The sequence below is a fragment of the Perognathus longimembris genome, chromosome 13, assembly GCF_023159225.1.
Source record: "Perognathus longimembris pacificus isolate PPM17 chromosome 13, ASM2315922v1, whole genome shotgun sequence".
NCBI classification, from domain to species: Eukaryota; Metazoa; Chordata; class Mammalia; order Rodentia; family Heteromyidae; genus Perognathus; species Perognathus longimembris.
The window spans coordinates 962,527-982,549 of record NC_063173.1 but is presented as its reverse complement, the minus strand read 5'-3'; the positions used below and the strand labels follow the sequence as shown (position 1 = coordinate 982,549).

At 55.0% G+C, this 20,023-nt stretch overlaps 1 protein-coding gene across 1 annotated transcript in view; it reads right to left on the bottom strand.

Annotated features, from left to right (window-relative positions):
• The window catches only part of Dgat2 (diacylglycerol O-acyltransferase 2), a 31,588-nt gene extending 23,012 nt beyond the window's left edge, over positions 1–8,576 (bottom strand). Inside the window, exon 1 of the mRNA XM_048360029.1 lies at positions 8,260–8,576. Coding sequence (XP_048215986.1) covers positions 8,260–8,380 — 121 coding nt within the window. The 5' untranslated portion in view covers positions 8,381–8,576. The remainder of the gene's footprint in view (positions 1–8,259) is intronic.
• Between the last annotated feature and the right edge of the window lie 11,447 nt (positions 8,577–20,023).

Below are 20,023 nucleotides of genomic sequence, written 5' to 3'. Positions count from 1 at the left end.
TTCTGCCCATGCAGAAGCCTCGACTGGGCTGAGGGAGAGAGAAAGCAACTCCAGGCCAGCGCGTGCTATACCAAGTGGGGACGCGAGCTACGAAGAAAAGGAATTTAGAGCAAGACAGAGCCAGGGGCCGAGGGTCCCCGGGACGAGAAAGAAGGCCCTCAGCTCCTGGGGGAAACGGCCTTACCCGGTGGGCAGCAGGCACGTCTCTGGAGACAGCCCATGCTGTTTCCTTGCCACCTCTGCCGCCAGCCTCGAGGGAGGAGAAGGGGCAGGGGCAGGAGTCAGGAAAACCGGCCCCCGACGTGCATGAAGTGTGGCCTGGATGAGTCACTTCCTACCCAAGCCTCAGTTTCCTCATCTGTACAGTGGGGTTAATATCTACCTGGCAGGATCGTGGAGGGAACTAAATGAGATAATGCATAGGAAAAGGCATCATAAAACAGCAGAGATCCGGGTGAATGCCAGTTAATTACCAAGTGAGCCTCGGTGTCCTCTCGGGTGCAATGTGTACACGCCTTCCCTGCCTTGAGCAGAGGTGTGGTCGGAGATGGCATTCAAACCCTGGCCCTGGTGCGTCCACTTCTCTTGGGACTCACTGTCCTCCGTGCTCACCACCCGGGATCCTGGTGAGAACCCCAAACACTGAAGGGCAAAGGGCAAGCGGTGTGGGGCCGGGGAGGCGGCAGAGGTGGAAACGGCCCTCTGGGATTCCTTCCTAGGCAGCGTGGCAGCCCGCTCACGGCCCGAGCCCAGGGAGGGCACGTGTGGACTCATCTGTACGCACCGCACGCACTGCCTGGCTGGAGACGTCAACACGTTACCCCCGAGCTACTCTAAAGAGCTGGAGAAAGGGGGCTGGTATACCAACCGCCTCAGGCCCACCGTCCTGGCCCACCGAGGTCCAGGAAGTCACACCAAGCCGTTTGTCTGTCTCCCGGGGGTCCCCAGGTAGCCGCTTTCAGTGAAAGTCTACACATGAGGAAGACAGATATGGCAGAACTGCCCACGGTGGAGGGTTACACTCGCTGTTATTAGGGGCCTAGTCCAGAGCAGGCCTGTTCAGTGCCTCACCACAGGCTGGGCCAGAGACATCTTCCTCTAGGAGTCACCCGCTCTCCTGGTCCTCCCTGCCTGCAGTGCCCCTAGAAGAAATCCTCTGCCCTCCAAGTCTAGTTTGGCCAGCCATTCTGCATTCACTTAACCAGGTGTCCGCCAAGCAGGGAGCACTGCGTCCTTCCTGCCCAGGCTGGACTGGCTACGCCCGGCACGAGCTCCCCCCCACCCCACCCCCCGCCCTCAGTCCCTCTCACCATGGGAGAGGGTGTGTGTTTGTTTGCAAGAAGCTATGTCTCCTTCGCCTGGGAGACCTGTCAGGGAGCAGGTACAGGGCCATGTTTGCGAAATGAACGCTTGAAGATACAGTGATGAATAAGCAGAGCCTGGACAAGAACAGAGATAAGCCTAGCCCCCGGTGGATTGGCCTGGGGAACTAGGAAGGAAGGGTGTCTCCCAGCTGGAGGGGGTGGGCTCAAGTGGAGGAGGAGGAGGAGGAGGAGGAAGGATGGAATCCAATACTCGGCTCGTTCTAAGTACCCTCTACAAGCTGCTCTCCGCTCTGGAAGAGCTTCCCAACCCTGCCTCTCCTCTGCTACTTGAGCACCTGCTAGTAAGGGCAGGGAACCCTTCTTCTACTACCAAGGGATATTTGGATTTTTTTAAACATCATTCATAAGTCATACAAAGTGATTAACACAGGCAGACAGTGTCAGGCAGCTGGTGAGAAGCGTGTCTGCCTGCGGTGTACCAAGTGATTCCACTGGAATTATACATCCTGTGGACTAGGATGAGATCTGTTCGTGTGTGTGTGTGTGTGTGCACGCATGCGTGTGCACGCACGCCAGTCCTAGGGCTTAAAAACTCAGGGCCTGGGCACCATCCCTGAGCTTTTTTGCTCAAGGCATATGTTCTATCACTTGAGCCACAGCTCTACTTCTGGCTTTTTGGTGATTAATTGGACTTTCCTGTCTATGCTGGCTTTAAACCTCAAAGTTCAGATCTCAGCCTCTTGAATACTAGGATTATAAGCGGGAGCCATCAGCACCCAACTGAGATCTGTTCTTGAACCTGCCCACCCCGGTACAGCTGGGTAAGTGGGGTGTGAAGCCTTATACATGTAGGGCCAGCCAGGGCAAGGCAGCAAGGGGAGGACCCCAGTCCAGCCTGGAAGCTTTCTCAGGGGTGCCTTCCCAGGGAAGCACTTGCTCAGGTGACAAGAGGAATGCAAGGAGTCAAGAGTCCAGGCCCTGTCGGTGTCCAGGCAAAGGCCTGGAGAAGGAACACAAGTTGAAGGACTGCCGTGTAAGAGCTTCAGTCACGTGAGAAGCAGACCGTGAGAGTGGAGGAGGAGATGTGAAGGACGGGGAGGCCCCAGAGTGCTGACCTCCACCGGAGGAGGGGGACAACCCGCCAACGCCCCACCCCCCCCAACCGCAGACGGAACCAGAGTTCATCACTCATCTGGTCGTAACGCGCTCCTGAGCTCTTTTCTGCCAAGACGAGCCATCTCCATAGAGGGTTCTGTTTGGAAATTAGGTGTCCTTAAACAGAGTCCACTGGGACGTGTGGCCTCAAGGGGAAACCGAACTACTAGAATCCAACCTGCAGGCAATCCTGAGGCTTCACTCCTCAAGGCCTGTTGCAGGAAACTAGAAATCCTAGGCCTCCACAGACTTGCTGGGGATCTGGGGCTCTTCCTCAGCTCTACACGTCTCTTTTCCCCTTGGCACTCAATCAGAGGAACAGCTGAAGCCTGAGGCCTTGCCATGTTGAACCTTCTGTGATCTGCTAGAGTCGGTCAATTATTATTTTTAATCCATAAGAGATCCTCCTAAATAAAGAGAACACAGCTCCTTCTCGGGGCTACTCCAGTGCTATAGGTCTTTCTACGTTCTGTGTTCATGAAGGAAGGCAGCAGAATTCAAGGCGGAGAGCCAAGGAAATGGGCTTCACAGGGTGCCATGTTCCGCACACCCTAGAGGGCCGGCTAGGACGGTGGTACAACTGCTGAGGACCACAATGGCCCGCCTTCTCCACCCCTACCTTCTGATCCAGAACATTCAAGAGTACTAGAGTAGGAGGGGGTACCATGGCAACACTGTTAGCTGGCACATTCGTCACCAAGCAGTCCTCAAAATAGGCCCCCGTGACAATCTAGAGCAAGTGTGGGGAGGCAGGTTCTTCTAGGGCTTACCTGGGCCCCAAGCAAGAACAACTCCATTTCCACAAGTGACACAGACAAGAATGAGGAAGAGTCTGGCCCAGAGCAGCCGAGCGCGGCAGGACCAGCATCCGGCTCCTCCAGCAGCCTGGGAAGGAACCGCAGAGCACAGCACGCAGCAGGGTGGGGCTGAGGGTCCAGCCCGGGGCCGCTGGGGAAGCTGACGCTCCTGCTGGGAACTTCTAAAGGCTCCTGCTCCCAAGCAGCTCTCGGGTGCAGCACCACAACTACAAAGCTATTTTCACTACACCAGTCCAGTTTGCACAGCAGGGGACCGAGAATGGCTAGCGGAGGATACAGGACACCCCAGCGGCAGAACGGGGATGCACAAACCCTACACCCCAGTACCGGGAGTGCTAGAGGCCCATCATCTCTACCCCCAGAGGCTCCTCCCCAGCCAAGTCTCGGCAGAACGGTACACAGCAGCATCCTGCCCCCCTTGTCTCTGCCTCTCTTAGCCAGGACCGTAGACCAAGTTGCTCAATAGCGGCCTGTAGTCAGCCGGTCCGCACATGCTTTCTTACACCCTCCTGTAGTTGGATGCTCTGATTTGTCTTTCTAAGGCTCAAGATGCCTGGGCATCTTTCAAGATCCAGACTAAGGATCCCCTCTTTCAGGACCCCTCCCTTGATCTCTGATTGAGTTCCTTCATCCTCCAGACTTTCCAGTTCCCCCTTCTTCCTTCTCTGACAGTGCTTGGCTCAATGATCCACGCGGCACACATTTCCCCCAGGTCTCTTTCTCAAAGGCTGGTATTCTGCTAGACATACAGGAAGTTTTCTCCATGAACTGGTGAAGTGTCCCCGCCTCCACAAAGACACAGACTCTCAGGTCGAGGTGGCCATTGTCCACAGGCAAGTTGGACTGACTACAAATCTCACAGGACAAATGATGAGGAAATCATTCACACAAAAATAGTAAGCTCATTTACAAAGCACTTTCCCACTCCCACTCTGAGAGTATGGGATGTCTGACTGTTTTGGAGATGGGAGAATGAGATCTCTAGGAAGGCCATGAGTTACTCAGCCTTGTGTCAGAGAAAAAGCAGGGCGGGGATCTTGGATCTCTCTGGGCTTCTGAGTGCTAGAACCCATCAGGTAAACCATGTTGAGTGTGGTTCCACCCTCCAGGTCCTGATCCCTGTAGCCAGCTCACCAGAGTATGGGTGTCTCTGGGGAAGCAACCAGCACAGGCAGGCAGAGAGGAGACCTGAGGAAGGCTCGGAGAATCACCTAGAAGTTAACAGCAAGGCTTCCTGCCAGGAGGGCCAGGAAATCCCATTAATGATTCATTCATTTTAACAAATATTTACTGAGCACCTACTACCTGTGGCAGAGTACTCGATAATCGAAACACAAGGCTTATAGGAAGACAGACAAGGTGCCTATTCCCAAGAGCTGACATTCTGATGGTAGACACAAATACCTAAATAGTGTTTGGGTAATGGTAAGGGCTCTGTAACTACAGATGTGGTGAGATGGGGAGGGAGCTAGGGAAGGTTCCGGAGAGAAGTCTGGATGTACAGAGGGCAGAGCCACAAAGCTCTGGGCAGGCGATGGTGTGGGGGCTGCTCCGGGAGGCCCTTAGGAGAGGCGGCAGCAGCAAGAGTTCACCTGACAAGCAAAGCTCTGGGGGGAGGGGTGCCGCTGGGAAGGAGGAGCTGCCTGCCATCAACAGCTCATTCATGCCACTCATTCCGCAAGTTGCAGAACCACCACACTCAGCAGTGCTTACCTAGCCCTTCCCAGGCCCCACCGCGCCGCACTGGTGTAGGGAGGCTAACCGCACACTTGGTCTCAGGCTGGCTTTCGCGCCCCTGAGTAAGTCTCTTCGCTCTGGGGACTTCAGCGTTCCCATCTGTACCATGAGGGCTGAGCCAGATCCAGCAATAACACAAGCCTATGTTTCATGGCTCAAAAACTTGCTGCAGAATTTAAGGGCAGGTGAGTGGGAATAAGGCAAGATTTCCACACTGGCAATTGACTCATCTGCCTGCTAATAAAACTGTCGGCCCTCCCTTCCCAGCCCTGGACACTATAAGCAACTCCAAAGTAGGTAGCTGGGAGACTGATGAGGGGAGGGGGGAAGGCTGTGGAGACTGCAGGGAGGGGGGACCTGACAGTGAGGTGCTCACTCTGGCTTAGTGCCAGGGTCCTGGCCATGTAGTTTCACTCCCTCCAGGAAGTCTTGCTTGCAGACCCCGAGGGAATGGAAGAATGGGGGGCTCCTTCAGCCCCACCACCCTGGCTTAGGAGGTCATCCAACTGCTGTTAGAAAAGACTCCTCTACTGTATCCTTACCCACCCACTCCATACATCCTGAGTCCCAGCTCAGCCTCGAATTTTACCACCACCATGTGCAGAGTCCTGTGTTGAGCCCTGAGGTTCACCCACAGGGCTAAAGAGCCCATGAACGCATACACAACCAACCACAGCCCCCACACCTGGCCAGGGAAGTACTGCAGGTATTAGAAAATATCTAGACAGATGACCACTACTGCTGCCCACCCACCACCCACTCTCCTACACCAAGGGATATGTTATCATCACTCACCCAGCTCTGGGCTTCCCTTCATAGGATCCATGGGCTCTCCTTGAACACTGCCATCAACCAAGTGCTCACACCAAGTCAAAGCAGTGGGAAATTAACTGCAGAGGCAAACTAGGCCACTAGGGTGTGTCTTCAAGGACCAAGGATGTAGAGTAGGTGCAACAGAGATATCAAGATAACCCAAACTTGCTTCAGCACCCTCCCCTACCCCACCTAGTCTTTCACCGAAGCCGAACTGACAGGTTTGCATTTCATAGGGCTTGCTACATTCCATGATGGATTTTTTTTTTTTTTTTGCCAGTCCTGGGGCTTGAACTCAGGGCCAGAACACTGTCCCTGGCTTCCTTTTGCTCAAGGCTAGCACTCTACCACTTGAGCCACAGCGCCACTCCTGGCCTTTCCTGTTTATGTGGTGCTGAGGAATCGAACCCAGGGTTTCATGCATGCTAGGCAAGCACTCCACCACTAAGCCACATTCCCAGCCCCCATGATGGAAAATTCCTGCACCCAGTTTTTATAATTCATATTTCCAAGATCTGATAACAACATGGGAAATTCTGCTGGTATGATCTCTAAAATATGAGAACTGAGGTCACCGGCTCCTGGAAGACACAGCTCATAGCCTGTGGACTACAGAGTCTAGAAAGGGGTCTCCAGGAAGAACCACCACAGAGGAGAGTTCCTATCCCATTATGCAAAGACAAAAACACTGTCAAGACATGAACATGGACAAGTCCTTTTTTTCCCTGGCAAGTGCATCAAAAGGCACAGTGAACAGGGCACACCAAGTGAGAGAAGACTGTCAGAGGTGATTGGCTGGTGGGTGGGACAGGGAAAGAGGCTCAGTACCTCGCCAAGGGCACTGAGAAGCACCAGACAAAGAAGGAGGTCAGATAACCACAAGGAACAATGTCAATGTTATGGCAGGTAAATGGAGACTGGACACTCCAGACAGCATATTAGAAATGATTTTGAGTAATAGCAAGAAATATCCATGATGTAACCTTAAGGAGAAAACAAGAATTCATGACATGTCCTCAAGGTTTTGTGTATAACATATGTATAGAGAAAAATGCTAATGCTAATAGAAAACTATCATAGGATAGTTTATTTTTTCCTTTGGTGCCAGTCCTGGGGCTTGAACTCAGGACTTGGGCATTGTTCCCGAGCATTTGTGCTCAAGGCTAGCACTGTACCACTGCACCACGGCTCTACTTCTGGCTTTTTGGTGGTTAATTGGACCTAAGACTCTTCATGGACTGACTTCCTTCCCTGCCCAGAGTGGACTCAAACGAACCATGATCTTAAATCTCAGCCTGCTGAGTCTCTTGGATTACAGGTATGAGCCACTAGTGCCTAGCTTTGCCAGCAATTTTTACTTTCTTCTTATCTGACTATATGTTAAGACTTTCATTAAAAGACTGTTGTCATTATGAAGGTGAACGGAGCAGGCAGTTGCTAACTTCTAAAGAAAACCACCCTCTTGGAGAAGTTCAGCAAGCAGAACAGTCAGTGTCTTAGGAGGAGAGTTTTCATGCAAGACAACATGGAGATGACTTTCAGAGCCTCCTGCATTTGTATTTAATTCCCCCCTGCCTCCGTTTCTTTAAGCGTAGGTAAAGACTGTGGGGAGCGTTAGGACGGCTTTTCTTCGCACTGTGGCATTGGATCTCAACTCTGCCCCTAGTTCACCGAGGACCTCGGTGCCACACCAGAGGACATCCTTCTACGTCTATCCAAGCTCCGAGTTGTTCCTGGATGGGCGGCGCCGCCTGGGCGGGCAGATGGGAGTGGGGCAGAAAACAGTGCGGGCACCCCTGTTTTAGCCAGGCATGTACCCCATCCGGTGGCTGCTCCAGGGGATTGCAAAACGCTTTCTGCCCTGCCCCATCCAGTCTCTCGAGCCCAAGTGGGTGGCACCTGGTGAGGCGGGCGAGGGGGGAGGGCACCCCTCGGGGTCGGGAACCGCGTGGGGGTGGCGGGAGGAGCTCAGTACCCCGAGTCACTGAGATGGGTGGATGGCGTCACCCTGGGGCGGTAACAGAGGTTGCAAAAATCAGTGCGGGCCAGAAAGGAGGATGAACCTGGGCTGGACGGGGCTGCCCGGCCGCCGGGAGCCGGGAGCGGGGAGCGGGGAGGGCGCCCCCGAAGAAAGGGGCGCGGGGGGCAGGGGCTGGGGGGACGGTGAGCTCGGGCCCCGTCCAGGTGCGCCGACGCGGTGGGAGCGGGGAGGAGCGCGGCGCCGCCGGGACCCCGTCCTCGCTCGCCCGCCCGCCCGCCCGCCGGCCGGCCGGCCCTCCCGCGCAGGTGCGCCGGGAGCGGGGCGGGGAGGAGCGGGGAGGAGCGCGGCGCCGCCGGGACCCCGTCCTCGCCCGCCGGCCGGCCGGCCGTGCGCACCCCCGGGCGGAGGGGAGCCCCGGCGCGACACTCACCCCATTTCCCGGACCGCTCCGGGGACAGGTCGGCGCCTCCGGCCGGGCTCTCGCCCCGGGCCGCGCCGCCCCGGCGCTCGCCCCGCAGGACCCCGGAGTAGGCGGCGATGAGGGTCTTCATGCTGGAGCCAGCGCAGTTCACCGCCCGGAGGGAAGCCGCTCCGCGCCGCGCCCCTGGCCCATGCCCCGGCCACCGGGGCCAGGGCTTCGCGCAGAGCACGGGAGCCCGGGGACGGTGCCCGAGCCTGGGCGGCCGCGGCACCGGAGCTGGGACGAGCGGCCCGCGGCGAGGCGCCGAGCAGCCGGAAGGCGAGCGAGGCGCGGCCACTGAGCCCGCCGCGGGGTCCGAGCGCGCTTTATAACCTCACAACGGGGCGGGGCGCGGCGGGGGGCGGGGCGTGACGCGGGAGGGGCGGGGCCGGCGCGCGGAGGGGCGGGGCCGGCGCGCGGAGGGGCGGTGCGCGGCGCGGGGGGGCGGGGCGTGACGCGGGAGGGGCGGGGCCGGCGCGCGGAGGGGCGTGGCGCGGCGCGGGGGGCGGGGCGTGACGCCGGAGGGGCGGGGCCGGCGCGCGGAGGGGCGGGGCGCGGCGCGGGGGGGCGGGGCGTGACGCCGGAGGGGCGGGGCCGGCGCGCGGAGGGGCGGGGCGCGGCGCGGCGCGGGGGGCGGGGCGCGGCGCAGGAGGGGCGGGGCCGGCGCGCGGAGGGGCGGGGCGCGGCGCGGAGGGGCGGGGCGGGCCGGTGCACCCCCGCGGCTCACCCCACCTCCTCGCGGGGGTGCCGCCCCCAGGCCTGCGCCCGGTGCCCCGCACCCTCGGGCCGGGCGTGCGCCTGCCCCGCGCCAGCTGGACTGAACACCCCTCGACCCTGGAGCTCGCCCCCCGCCTCGGGAGACCGTGGTGCGGCCCGGCGGCCGAGCGCGTGCGCACCGCACCGCCCGAGTTCTCTTCCTTGGGCTGCCGGGCCGCGGGCGCCTGGGCCCGGGTGCTGGGCTTAGTTAGCTCGGTTGCGGCCGAGCCTCCCAGTCGCCTGGAATGCCTCCTTCCCCTCCATTCATAAAGAGGCCCCGGAAGGCGTCTGGTGCGCCGCTAGCTAGCCTTGAGCAACAAGAATCCAGGGACAGCGCCCAGGCCGGCCCCGAGTTCAAGCCCCAGGACTGGCAGAAAAGACGTGTGCAGGATGTTACCGTGCCAGGAGAAAACAGCACTCACGATAACAAGTAGCAAGACTGCAGGTAAAGGAGGCTCATTTGGAACAGGCAGGTCCCAAATCAGCCCACTTCAGCACTTACTTCTGTGCACTTCTGTGCACAGGGAGTCAGACTCAGTACCTGCTTTTGTGCAGACCTTGCCAAGAGATGGTAACGTGATGGTGCCCCTCCTGTGCGGTCGCTGTCGGCCCGCGGTGTCTGCCTCGCCACTGGGCCGGGAGCTGCCCCAGGGCAGGCCTCCATCACTGTGGCCAAGCGGGGGCCTGGCCTGCCTTGTCAGAGAGGCTCAGCCCACAGCGAGTGGGCCACTGAGGGTAGCGGTCAGGGGAAGGGGACGTTGGAAGGCCAAAGGCATCTGAGGATGAGTCTGATTGTGCCAGAGGAAGAGATGACGCATAGACAAGCTTTAGGTGAGATGTAGGTGAGGCAAGGGCTTAGAATGGGCTCTCCGTCCCAAGACGGGACTAGGAAGATTCAGGGGCAGGGTGGGTAGGGTTGCAAAAGAGGGGAAGGGACCCAAGTGAGAGAAGCTGACGCCAGGCCAGAACTGAAGGCTTCTGTGGTCCTGCTGGGAAGCTCAGGCTTCTCCCTCTTCAGGTGGACCAAGGGGAAGTATGAGCGTCAGGGACCAGACTGGTGGGTCAGAAGTGTTTGACGTGCACAGGCTGAGACACACCACAGTGATGGGAGCTCCCCCCTCGCCAGGGAAAGGCGGCTGTAAACTCTGTCCACAAGAAGATGCAGACACAAGGAGAGGGAAGCAAACCCCGACCCTGGGCTTGCCTAGGCGTACCCCGTCCTCATGACCACTGTGCAAGAGAGAGTCCCATCTCTTCTTTGTAGGTGGGGTGCTGGGAGGTGAAGGGACCTGTCCAGGACCACAACTTAGCACACACTGAGCAGCCCTCCTCAGCAGCCTGGCTTCGAAAGGACTTGTAGACCCAAGCATTTGGGATAAAGGATGCACCGTCTGTCATAAAGCCCAGGTGCCCACATCCTGTAACCCTTGGGTTCTTCCCTGCCCCACAGGGCTGCAAGAAGGGGCCACCAGCCTGGTGCTGGTGGATCTTGCCTGTCACCCTAGCTACTCAGGAGGCTGAGATCTGAGGATCATGATTCAAAGCCAGCCCAGGCAGGAAAGTCTGTGGGACTCTTACCTGCAGTTACCCACCAGAAAACTGCAAGTGGTGCTGTGGCTCAAAGTGGTAGAATTCTAGCTTTGAACCAAAACAAAACAAAACAAAAAAAACCCTCTGGTCCTGAGTTCAAGCCCTGCAACTGACAAAAACAAAACCAAAAACTAGACCCAAGTGACTTCCATCGTAGCCTTGTGAGGTCATTCCCGTTTTCCAGTTGGGGAAACTGAGGCTCGAGGAAGCAAGAGCTTGCTAGCTATCAGGGACAGCATGAGACTTAAGGCAGCCACAGTGATGGCTGTTGGGGTTTGACTCGTGCTGAGGCTCTCCTCACTTGGAGAGAAAGAGGGCAGAGAGTCAGGCCAGGGGAGGGCGGCTAGCAGAACAGCGTGCTCTCTCTTCTGCTCTCTTCTTCCCCACGTGCCACTTGGTCATCAGGGGACCAAATGCTGTGCAGTCACAGTGCCAGGACATAGAGATTGAACTTTATCCTCCGAGCCATGGGAGCCCTAGCGCCCGCCCCACCATGCTCAGGAGCAAGTCATCCGATTTGTGCTAGAGAAAGATCATTGCCAAGCAGAGCAGCCTTAACTGCCACCCTATGCTACCCTCCCTTACTGCCTCTGCTTTTGTGTGCTTGCAGGACTGGGGCTTGAACTCATAGCCTCATACTCGCCAAGCAGGTACCCAACCACTTGAGCATGCCCCCCAACAGTTTTTTGGCATCAATTATTTTCCAAATAGGATCTCATATTTTTGCCCAGCCCATCCTTGAACCACATTCCTCCTGCCTGTTTCTCCTCACAGCTGGGACCACAAAGGGCCTCGAGGTCCCAATTCCACTTCCAGAAGAGGGAGTGTTACAGGATCACCTCTGCCTTTGCTAGGCTCCCTGCAGGACACAGCCCGCGCTAAAGAGTACGGTGAGGAATGTGTAATGTAAAATCTGTTGATCAATCCACTTCAGAAATGGGCTTAAAGAGAGACTTCTCTGAAGAAGAAATTAGCATGGCCAATAGACACATGAAGAAATGCTCAACATCTCTGACCATAAAAGAAATGCAAATCAAAACAACATTGAGATTCCACCCTACCCCAGTTAGAATGGCCATTATCAGGAAAACTAACAATAATAGGAGCTGGCAGGGATGTGGCCACCAAAAGGGAACCCTACTACACTGTTGGTGAGAATATAAACTTGTTCAGCTGCTCTGGGAAGCAATATGGAGGTTCCTCAAAGGACTAAAGATAGAGCTCCCCTATGACCCAGTGATGCCACTCCAGGGTATTCATCTGAATGACCACAAACAAGGCCACACTAAAGCCACCAGCACTACCATGTTCATTGCAGCATTGTTTACCATAGCCAAGATATGGAATCGACCCAGATGCCCCTCAGTGGCTGAATGAATCAAGAAAACGTAGACACACACACACACACACACACACACACACACACACACACAATGGAATTCTATGCTTCCATCAGAAAGAATGACATTGCTCCATTTGTAAGGAACTGGAAAGACTTGGAAAAAATATTAAACAAAGTAAGCCAGACCCAAAGAAACATAGGCTGCGTGGTTTCCTTCATTTGTAATCATTATAATGTGCCTATAGATCTACAAGTAAACTCAGTGGATGGCAAAAGACACAAAAATTACACTTGGACATGATTAATTAAACAGGACTCTAAACATTCACCCTGTGAGAACAAAAGAGGATGTTCTTAGGAGAGGCTCTCAAGGGCTCAATAGCTGTGTACATTTGATCATATAAAATGATGCTTAGCAAAATGAACTCCAAGAAATGGAAACAAGATTCTTTTTATTGTACTGTTTGCAGTTCTTTCTTCTTCTTCTTCTTCTTTTTCTCTTTTGTCACTGTTTTTGTTTGTTTTGTTTTTGTTGCCAGTCCTGGGGCATAGACTCAAGGCCTGAGCACTGTCCCTGGCTTCTTTTTGCTCAAGGCTAGCACTCTGCCACTTGAGCCACAGCGCCACTTCTGGCCATTTTCTGTATATGTGGTGCTGGGGAATCGAACCCAGGGCTTCATGTATGCGAGGCGAGCACTCTACCACTAGGCCACATTCCCAGCCCTTTGTCACTGTTTTTTTATTTCTGTACCATTTATCTTGTACATAAGTTCAACTGATCTGGGGAGGGAAAGGGGCAGCACAGAACTGGTGGGACAGATGGTGAAGGATTGCAGCTAGTCACGGATGCTCACTCGGCACTATGTTGGAAATGAACTACACAACTTGGGGAGGAGGGGGGTCAGGAGGGGAAAGACTGGGAGAAAATGGTGGGGGGTGACACTGATGAAAAAGAAGTGGACTCATGACCTGACTTACGTACCTGTAACTGCTCTGTACATCACCGTTTAAAAATCAGAAAGGACTCTCTTCGTCAGGACAGGCTCCAGGTTTTCCTTCAGCTATGACCGTGTGAGGCCAGCAGCCAGAAGGACCGAGAGGAGGACGCACTGCGGAGGGGCGGAGGGGTGGCCGGGGCGGGCTGCCTGCAGGGGCCTAGAGCGCAGACAACCCAGCATCTGCGGCTGGCTCCCCTTCCCCTCGCTTTCCCTCCCCTCTCCCTTCCTCCTCTCCTCCCTCCTCCCGGGCTAACGGGGTGAGGCAGGCCCGTGGTGTAGCCCTTGCTGGAAAGGAGAGAGGAAATTCTGGGATGCCCCACGCCCCACGAGGACTCAGTCTCCCTCTCTGTACCCTACCAGACTCCTATCCTCTCTCTCGGAGTACCTGTAACTCCTGATGTTTACACATTTGTCTGTCCCTGGAGAGGCTGCTGGAGGCCAAAGGTAGAATCAAAGTCCTTCCTGGGTCCCAGTGCCCAACTGGGCCTGGCTGCTGCACTGGGATTGGGTGGGAGGAGGGCAGCAGGGAGGGAGAAGGGGGGTGGCGAAGGCTGTGGACATGGCCGGCCCGGGAGGAGAAGGGGTGGTTCGAAGGCTGCCGAGGCCTTAGACTCTGCGAGGCTCCGTGGCAAGGCTGTAGGGCCGAGGGAGGGCAGGGGATGGCTGACGTCGAGCCTCGGTGCAGGAGACCTCTAGCTCTAGACCTGAGGGGGCTCGGTAATGGCCTGTGGCCAGGCCCGTCTTGTAGGTAGCAGGCATGGTTGACAGTAGGGGGGTAGAGAAGGGCTGAGACCCTTGGGAATCAGCCATCATAGCGGTCTTAGGCTCCTTTCTAGAATGTTCTGTTGCAATGTGTACAGCAAGCTCACTTGCATCATTCTGTTTGTAAGTTGCCTTCTCAACTCCCCGAAGGCTTTTTCCTACTGGGACAGGGGATCTTTCATTGCCCAGACAGCTCCCCAAATACTTGTTTTTCATTAGTCCTTCCTGTCTGGGCCACCTTTCCTAAGACTCTCCCCCCACCCCCCACCAACTCATCTTTACAGTTTCAGCTCTTCAGAGGAGACACACCAAATAAAGCCAATTATTAAGAAGCAATAATCACTTCAAATCTCTCTGTCTCTCCCTCTTTCTTTAAAGAAATAGGGTTGCACTGTGTGGCCCAAGTGGGCCTTGAACTCATGCTCCTCCTGCTTCAGCCTTCTAAGTGCCGGGATGAAAGGCATTTGCCGGCATGTCCTCCGCCTCAGCCCGGTACCAGTCAAACCGTTTCTTCATGTGCAGCCCGGTTCAGAAGCTCGCGAGGTAACACAGATGACAAAGACGCTCTGGCTCGGCCAGGGTGACCGTAGGTGCCCCGTGGTCTAGCCGTCCACCCTCATCTCCAGGAATCCCAGGCCGATGCTATGAAAACTCCCACGGGAAGTGTTGTGCCAGAGATGAATGGAAGGCAAATGGTGAGGTTCGTGCTCCTACAGGGCTATAGACAGGGTACATGGACAGCTCTGGGCCTTCCCTGGGGCTACTGACACGTAAGGCTGGTTGCCAGAGAACCAGGAGGGAGAAACTCAATGGAGTGGCCTCTAGGCACACACAGTGTCCTGGGAGTGTGGCTTTTCCTCTTCCTAATACCAGAGTTTTGCAGAGAGTAAGGCAGCTTCTGGAACTTGGTCAGGGCCATGGTACTGGGTAAAGGCTCAGGACAGGTTGGTGGGGTGACTTTCATCATTCTATAACTAGTCACACTGTGTGTGTGTGTGTGTGTGTGTGTGTGTGTGTGTGTGTGTGTATGCCAGTGCTGGGGCTTGAACTCAGAGCCTGGATGCTGTCCCTTAGCTTTTGTGCCCAAAGCTAGCACTCTGTCACTTGAGTCACAGCTCCACTTCGGGATTTTTGCTGCTTAATTTGGAGATCAGAGTCCCACAGGCTTTCCTGACCAGGCTGTCTTCGAACCATGATCCTCAGCGCTCAGCCTCCTGAGTGGCTAGCATTATAGACCTGAACCATGAATCTGACTTCAAGACATTTCTCATCCATTTGTACCCAGATTCCTGCAGGGTCCCCATACTGAAAAGGCCCCGGACTTTTCCATGTGTTGACTGTGTTTGTGCCTCAGTTTCCCTAGGCCCAACTTCCTGGGAATAAGTACAGCCCCTCCCACCTAGGATTGTGGTGAAGACCGAAGGAACGGCCCAGAGTGCCACGACAGGATCTGGTGCGCAGTCCTTGGCCGAGAGTACCAGCAGAACCACGGCAGTTTTGGTAAGAGTTGGCAGGACAGGTTTGCCGGCAGATGGGGCAACTTGTCCAAAGGGCTTTGCTCCAACACGAAGGGAGGGGAAGGCAAAATTCTCAGAGAAAGCAACGGAATTGAGGAGCCCAGGAGTGACAGAAGCAGGCCTCCGCTGCATGGGAGAGGATCACAGCACCGTGAGGGATGGAGCCCTGCAAAGACCGAAAGGAGCACAGGCCACCATTGTGGTCTTAGTCATCAGAGGAAACGAATTGCTCCACACTTGACACTTCAGATCCTTCCGGTGCAGGGCCTCTGTGGCAGGTCCTGAGCGCCCCGCACACACGTAAGAGACAGGCACGAGTCACCCTGCTCTCAGGAACTTGCGTTCTAGGGAATCACCTCCGGACACTGATGACTGGAACACAGGAGGAAGTTAGAGATGCCAGGAAATGGCAGCAGGGGGTCTTGGGGAATCAGCACTTGGTGGAGGAGAGGCAGTTGAGTTGGCCCCATCAACCTCTATGAGCCCCTCTGCTGTGCTGCAAGAGGAGAGCGCGCAGCCTTTAGGGTACGTGAGGATCAGCAGTTACAAAGCACCTGCTGGGCGCCGGTGGCTCACGCCTACAGCTCTAGCTACTCAGAAGGCTGAGATCTAAGGATCACAGTTTGAAGCCATCCTAGGCAGGAAAGTTTGTGAGACTTTTATCTCCAATAAACTCCCCCAAATCCAGAAGTAGAGCTGTGGCTCAAGTGGTAGAGCTCTAGTGTTGAGCAAAAGAAGCACAAGGATAGCACACAGGGCCCTGAGTTCAAGCCCCAGGACCAGTGCACACACACACACACACACACACACACACACACACACATGTTAAAACACAGTTGTTAGTCCGGGGCTGGTGGCCCACACCTGTAATCCTCGCACCTGAGGATTGAAGTTTGAAGTCAGCCAGGGCAGGAAAGTCCACGAGACTCTTCTCTCCAATTAACCAGCAAAAATCTGGAAGTAGAGCTATGGCTTACGTGGTAGAGTGCCAGCCTTGAGTCAAAAAAGCTAAAAGACGGCACCCAGGCCCCGAATTCAAGCACAGACGTGCCGCACACACTAGACTGGGCCCAACCCTAGCGTTTCTGATTCAGTAGGCTCCCAGGAAATGCCCCAACTGTAGCAGCAGCGGCATGGTGAGAGAGACCCACTCCCTGAGCTGCTTCACCGTGAACGAGCTGCAGAGAAACGCAGGCCAGTGCACTGATTTAATCCCTCGCCTGGGCTGGGGGTACAGATAGCTCTGAGACAGATCTTCTGTGTTGCGGGCTTGAGAGCCAGCGACACGAAATTAAATAGATGGTGCCAGTGGCATCGGGAGACGCTGCAGCCGAAATCTGTCCTCTGTAGCACATGTGTTTGGCTGGAGGAGCACTGAGCACTGGAGGATGGCAAGTACCTTCTTCTTTTTTTTTTTGGCCAGTCCTGGGCCTTGGACTCAGGGCCTGAGCACCGTCCCTGGGCCCCCTCTGGCCGTTTTCCATATATGTGGTGCTGGGGAATTGAACCAAGAGCTTCACGTGTAGGAGGCAAGCACTCTTGCCACTAGGCCATATTCCCAGCCCCGGCAAGTACCCTCTTAATTTCTCTAAAAGGAGAAAGGAGGTTTCATGAATGACAGCTGGTAGTAACAGGTCCTAAACTCTAGAAGTTTCTGTCTGTCTATTGCTATTTCGGGTGCTTTTCATGGGTGGATTTAATTAAGTCTCACAACAACTCAATTATAGTAGTACTTATATAACGAATCCCATTTTTGTACATAGTCATATTGTATGTCAATATTATCCACCCCATCATTCTCTTGATTTCTCCCCTCACCCCTCATTCTCTGGTCTAGTCCCGCTCTTTGTACATTTATTTTAAAAAGGGATAAAAGGAGACTAAAAAGTTTAAACAGGGTTACACAGGCTGGAGGTGACTGGGCCAGGGTTTAAGCCAAGGCTCTGTGGCTTAGAGCCAAAGTTCTAGAATGATTTCAAAATCCTGGCTAGATTCTAAGGTCAGTGGAATAGGCTGTGTCTCGCGAGCGAGGAGGAGCTGTCATTTGAGTCACTGAGAAGTGGTGCTATCAGCGTGACGGGGCCTGCTGTCTTGGCCCTGGGAGGCTCAAGGAGGCCTAGGCCTGGGCCCTCGGGTGCCGGTGGAGAGAGGCCTGCGCCCCCGGGCCCCGCTGCCAGGGAGCAATGAGGGCCTCCCGTAGGGGCTCCTGCTCCCGGGAAGCTCCCTGGCCGCCTCGGGCTCCACCCTCCGCCTCGCCTCCTGGGCTTTCTGTTTATAAACAAAATAGCCACCTGCACCACGGTGTTAACTCAGAATGTGCAGGAAACGCAAGAGTGGGAAAGCTCACGTTCTGGGTGGCATTAACCAGGACTAGCAGGCCCTGAAAGGCTGCTGAAGGTTAATGTTGAAACGCGCGCACACACACACGTTGTGCCAGTCCTGGGTCTTGAACTCCGCCAGGTGCTGTCCCTGAGCCTTCGTGGTCAAGGCTAACACTCTATCACTTTGAGCCACAGTTCCAGTTCTACGAAAGAAATATGGCAGCTGAGCTTGGGCGGGCGTCTCTCGGCGCCTTTCTGCACGAACCCTGGCCTCCCCGAGCTGTTGGCGAGACTCTTGCGAGGGAACGGGGCTGGGATGCTGTTAGGCGCGGCCTCTGAGGGCAGCGCACGCGCGCAGCTTTGCATCCCTGCATCTCTGCCCGAGCCAGGACCACGGGGTCTTCATCGTCCTGGCCAAGGCCACGCCACCTTGGGGAGACGGCTACACCAAACTCCTTCCTGACCCCCTGTCTCCAAGGGCCAGAGGGCGCCGGGAATGCACAACCATTCTCTCCTTTTGTCTGCCCCTCCTAGGATGAGGCCCAAGTTCATCCAAGGCCTCTCGTAACCCAGCCCCTGCCGCCCTCGCCTGTCTCCCCCACTTCCCCCCCCGTTCCTCTCCGATACAGATCCAGCTCTCTGGTCACGTTATGTCCTATGCTTTGCCACGTCTGGGTGTTCTGACCTGGTAGCAATAGTAACAGGTGCTAAACTCCAGAATTTGCTACCTGTCTGTTCCTATTCTAGGCACTTACCATAGCACGCTTGATTTAATAAGCCTCACAACAACCCCAGGGAGTAGGCACCATAATTAGTCCCATTTTTCAATAAGAGTCCTCTCCCCAGTTCCCTCTTTTTCACGCTTTCCCCTCTGACCTGTTTGCATGTACCTTCCTTATACAACTAAGTCCCTCCCTCTTCTTTTTCTATTTCTTCTTCATTAAAAACATTTGAGTAGTTCTGGACTTAGATTCAGGGCCTAACATTCACAAGGCAGGCACTCTACCAGGCAGTTCTTGTTTGGTTATTTCTCTGCTAAGATCTTGCATTTATACCCAGGCCCTGTTCAATTGAACACAGTTCAATTTACAGTCCCTCGTGTAGTTGGGATGACGGGTGAATGCTATCACAAACTTTTTGCCTAAGCTGGCCTCAAACCATGAACCTCTCAATTTTAGGATTATAGGTGAGGGCCATCACATCCAGCTTCTCCCTCTCTTTTAAGCTTTCTCTTTTTGTTTTGTTTTTTGGCCAGTCCTGGGCCTGGACTCAGGGCCTGAGCACCGCCCCTGGCTTCTTTTTGCTCAAGGCTAGCACTCTACCACTTGAGCCACAGCGCCACTTCTGGCTTTTTCAATGTATGTGGTGCTGAGGAATCGAACCCAGGGCTTCATGCATATGAGGCAAGCACTTTACCACGAGGCCATATTCCCAGCCCCTAAGCTTTCTCTTTAACACTGCAGTCTGGGCTGGGAATTTGGGGGTATATAGTTCACAGCTTGGGGGAAAATTCCAGTTTTGGAGAGGCAAATGTTTGTGTAGCCATTTGTCCGCATTCCTCTGCCCCTCCTGCCTGACTACTGACAGAGATATGATTGAGTCTTCATTTCTTTTGCTTTTTGAATTACCAGGGTTTGAACTCAGAGCCACTTGAGCCACACCTCTAGCTCTCAGGCTGATTTCTGAGATTCCAGAGTCCAGTATAAGATCGAGCACACGGATGACATCAGCTAACACTGAGTTCTTTAAGCAAGCAATAAATCTGATTCATCAGCTGGAGCTTTTGTAGTCATAAACAATCTAAGGACTTAGAAAGCACAACAAAGGATCCAGGATTTAGTCCCATGGAACCTAGAACCATGGAGGGACTCATTCATCCATTGACCCATCCACTTAGTCATCTAACACACCAGTCATGTCCATGTTCTTTGCCTGTGTAGATACTGGGGAGCAAGGGGAGAAACAGATCCAGACCCTGCCCTCTTGGGAACTCTGAGGTCCAAGATCAAATTGAGAGGAGTTTTTCAGAGAAGAGGTCCTTTAGAGGAGAGGCTGGAAACTGATAGGGATTTAGATCTGACCTGGTGCAGAACATTGGGCTTGCCTCCTGTCATTTGACCTTCACCACGACCTTGACAAGTTCACAGCAGCTTTTACACACAGCTGAAGCCCGGCGTCGGTGGCTCACACCTGTCATCCTAGCTACTCAGGAGGCTGAGATCTGAGGACCACAGCTCAAAGCCAGCCTGGGCAGGAACGTGTGTGAGACTCTTCCACTTACCACCACAAGGCTTCAGGTGGAACTGTGGCTCAAGTGGCAGAGCACTAGCTGTGAGGAAATAAAAACAAAACCCAGGGACAGTACCCAGAACCTGGGTGGAAGCCCAGGACTGGCATGAAAAATAACAACAAGCCCAAACCAACCAACCAACCAACCAGAGGTGCTAG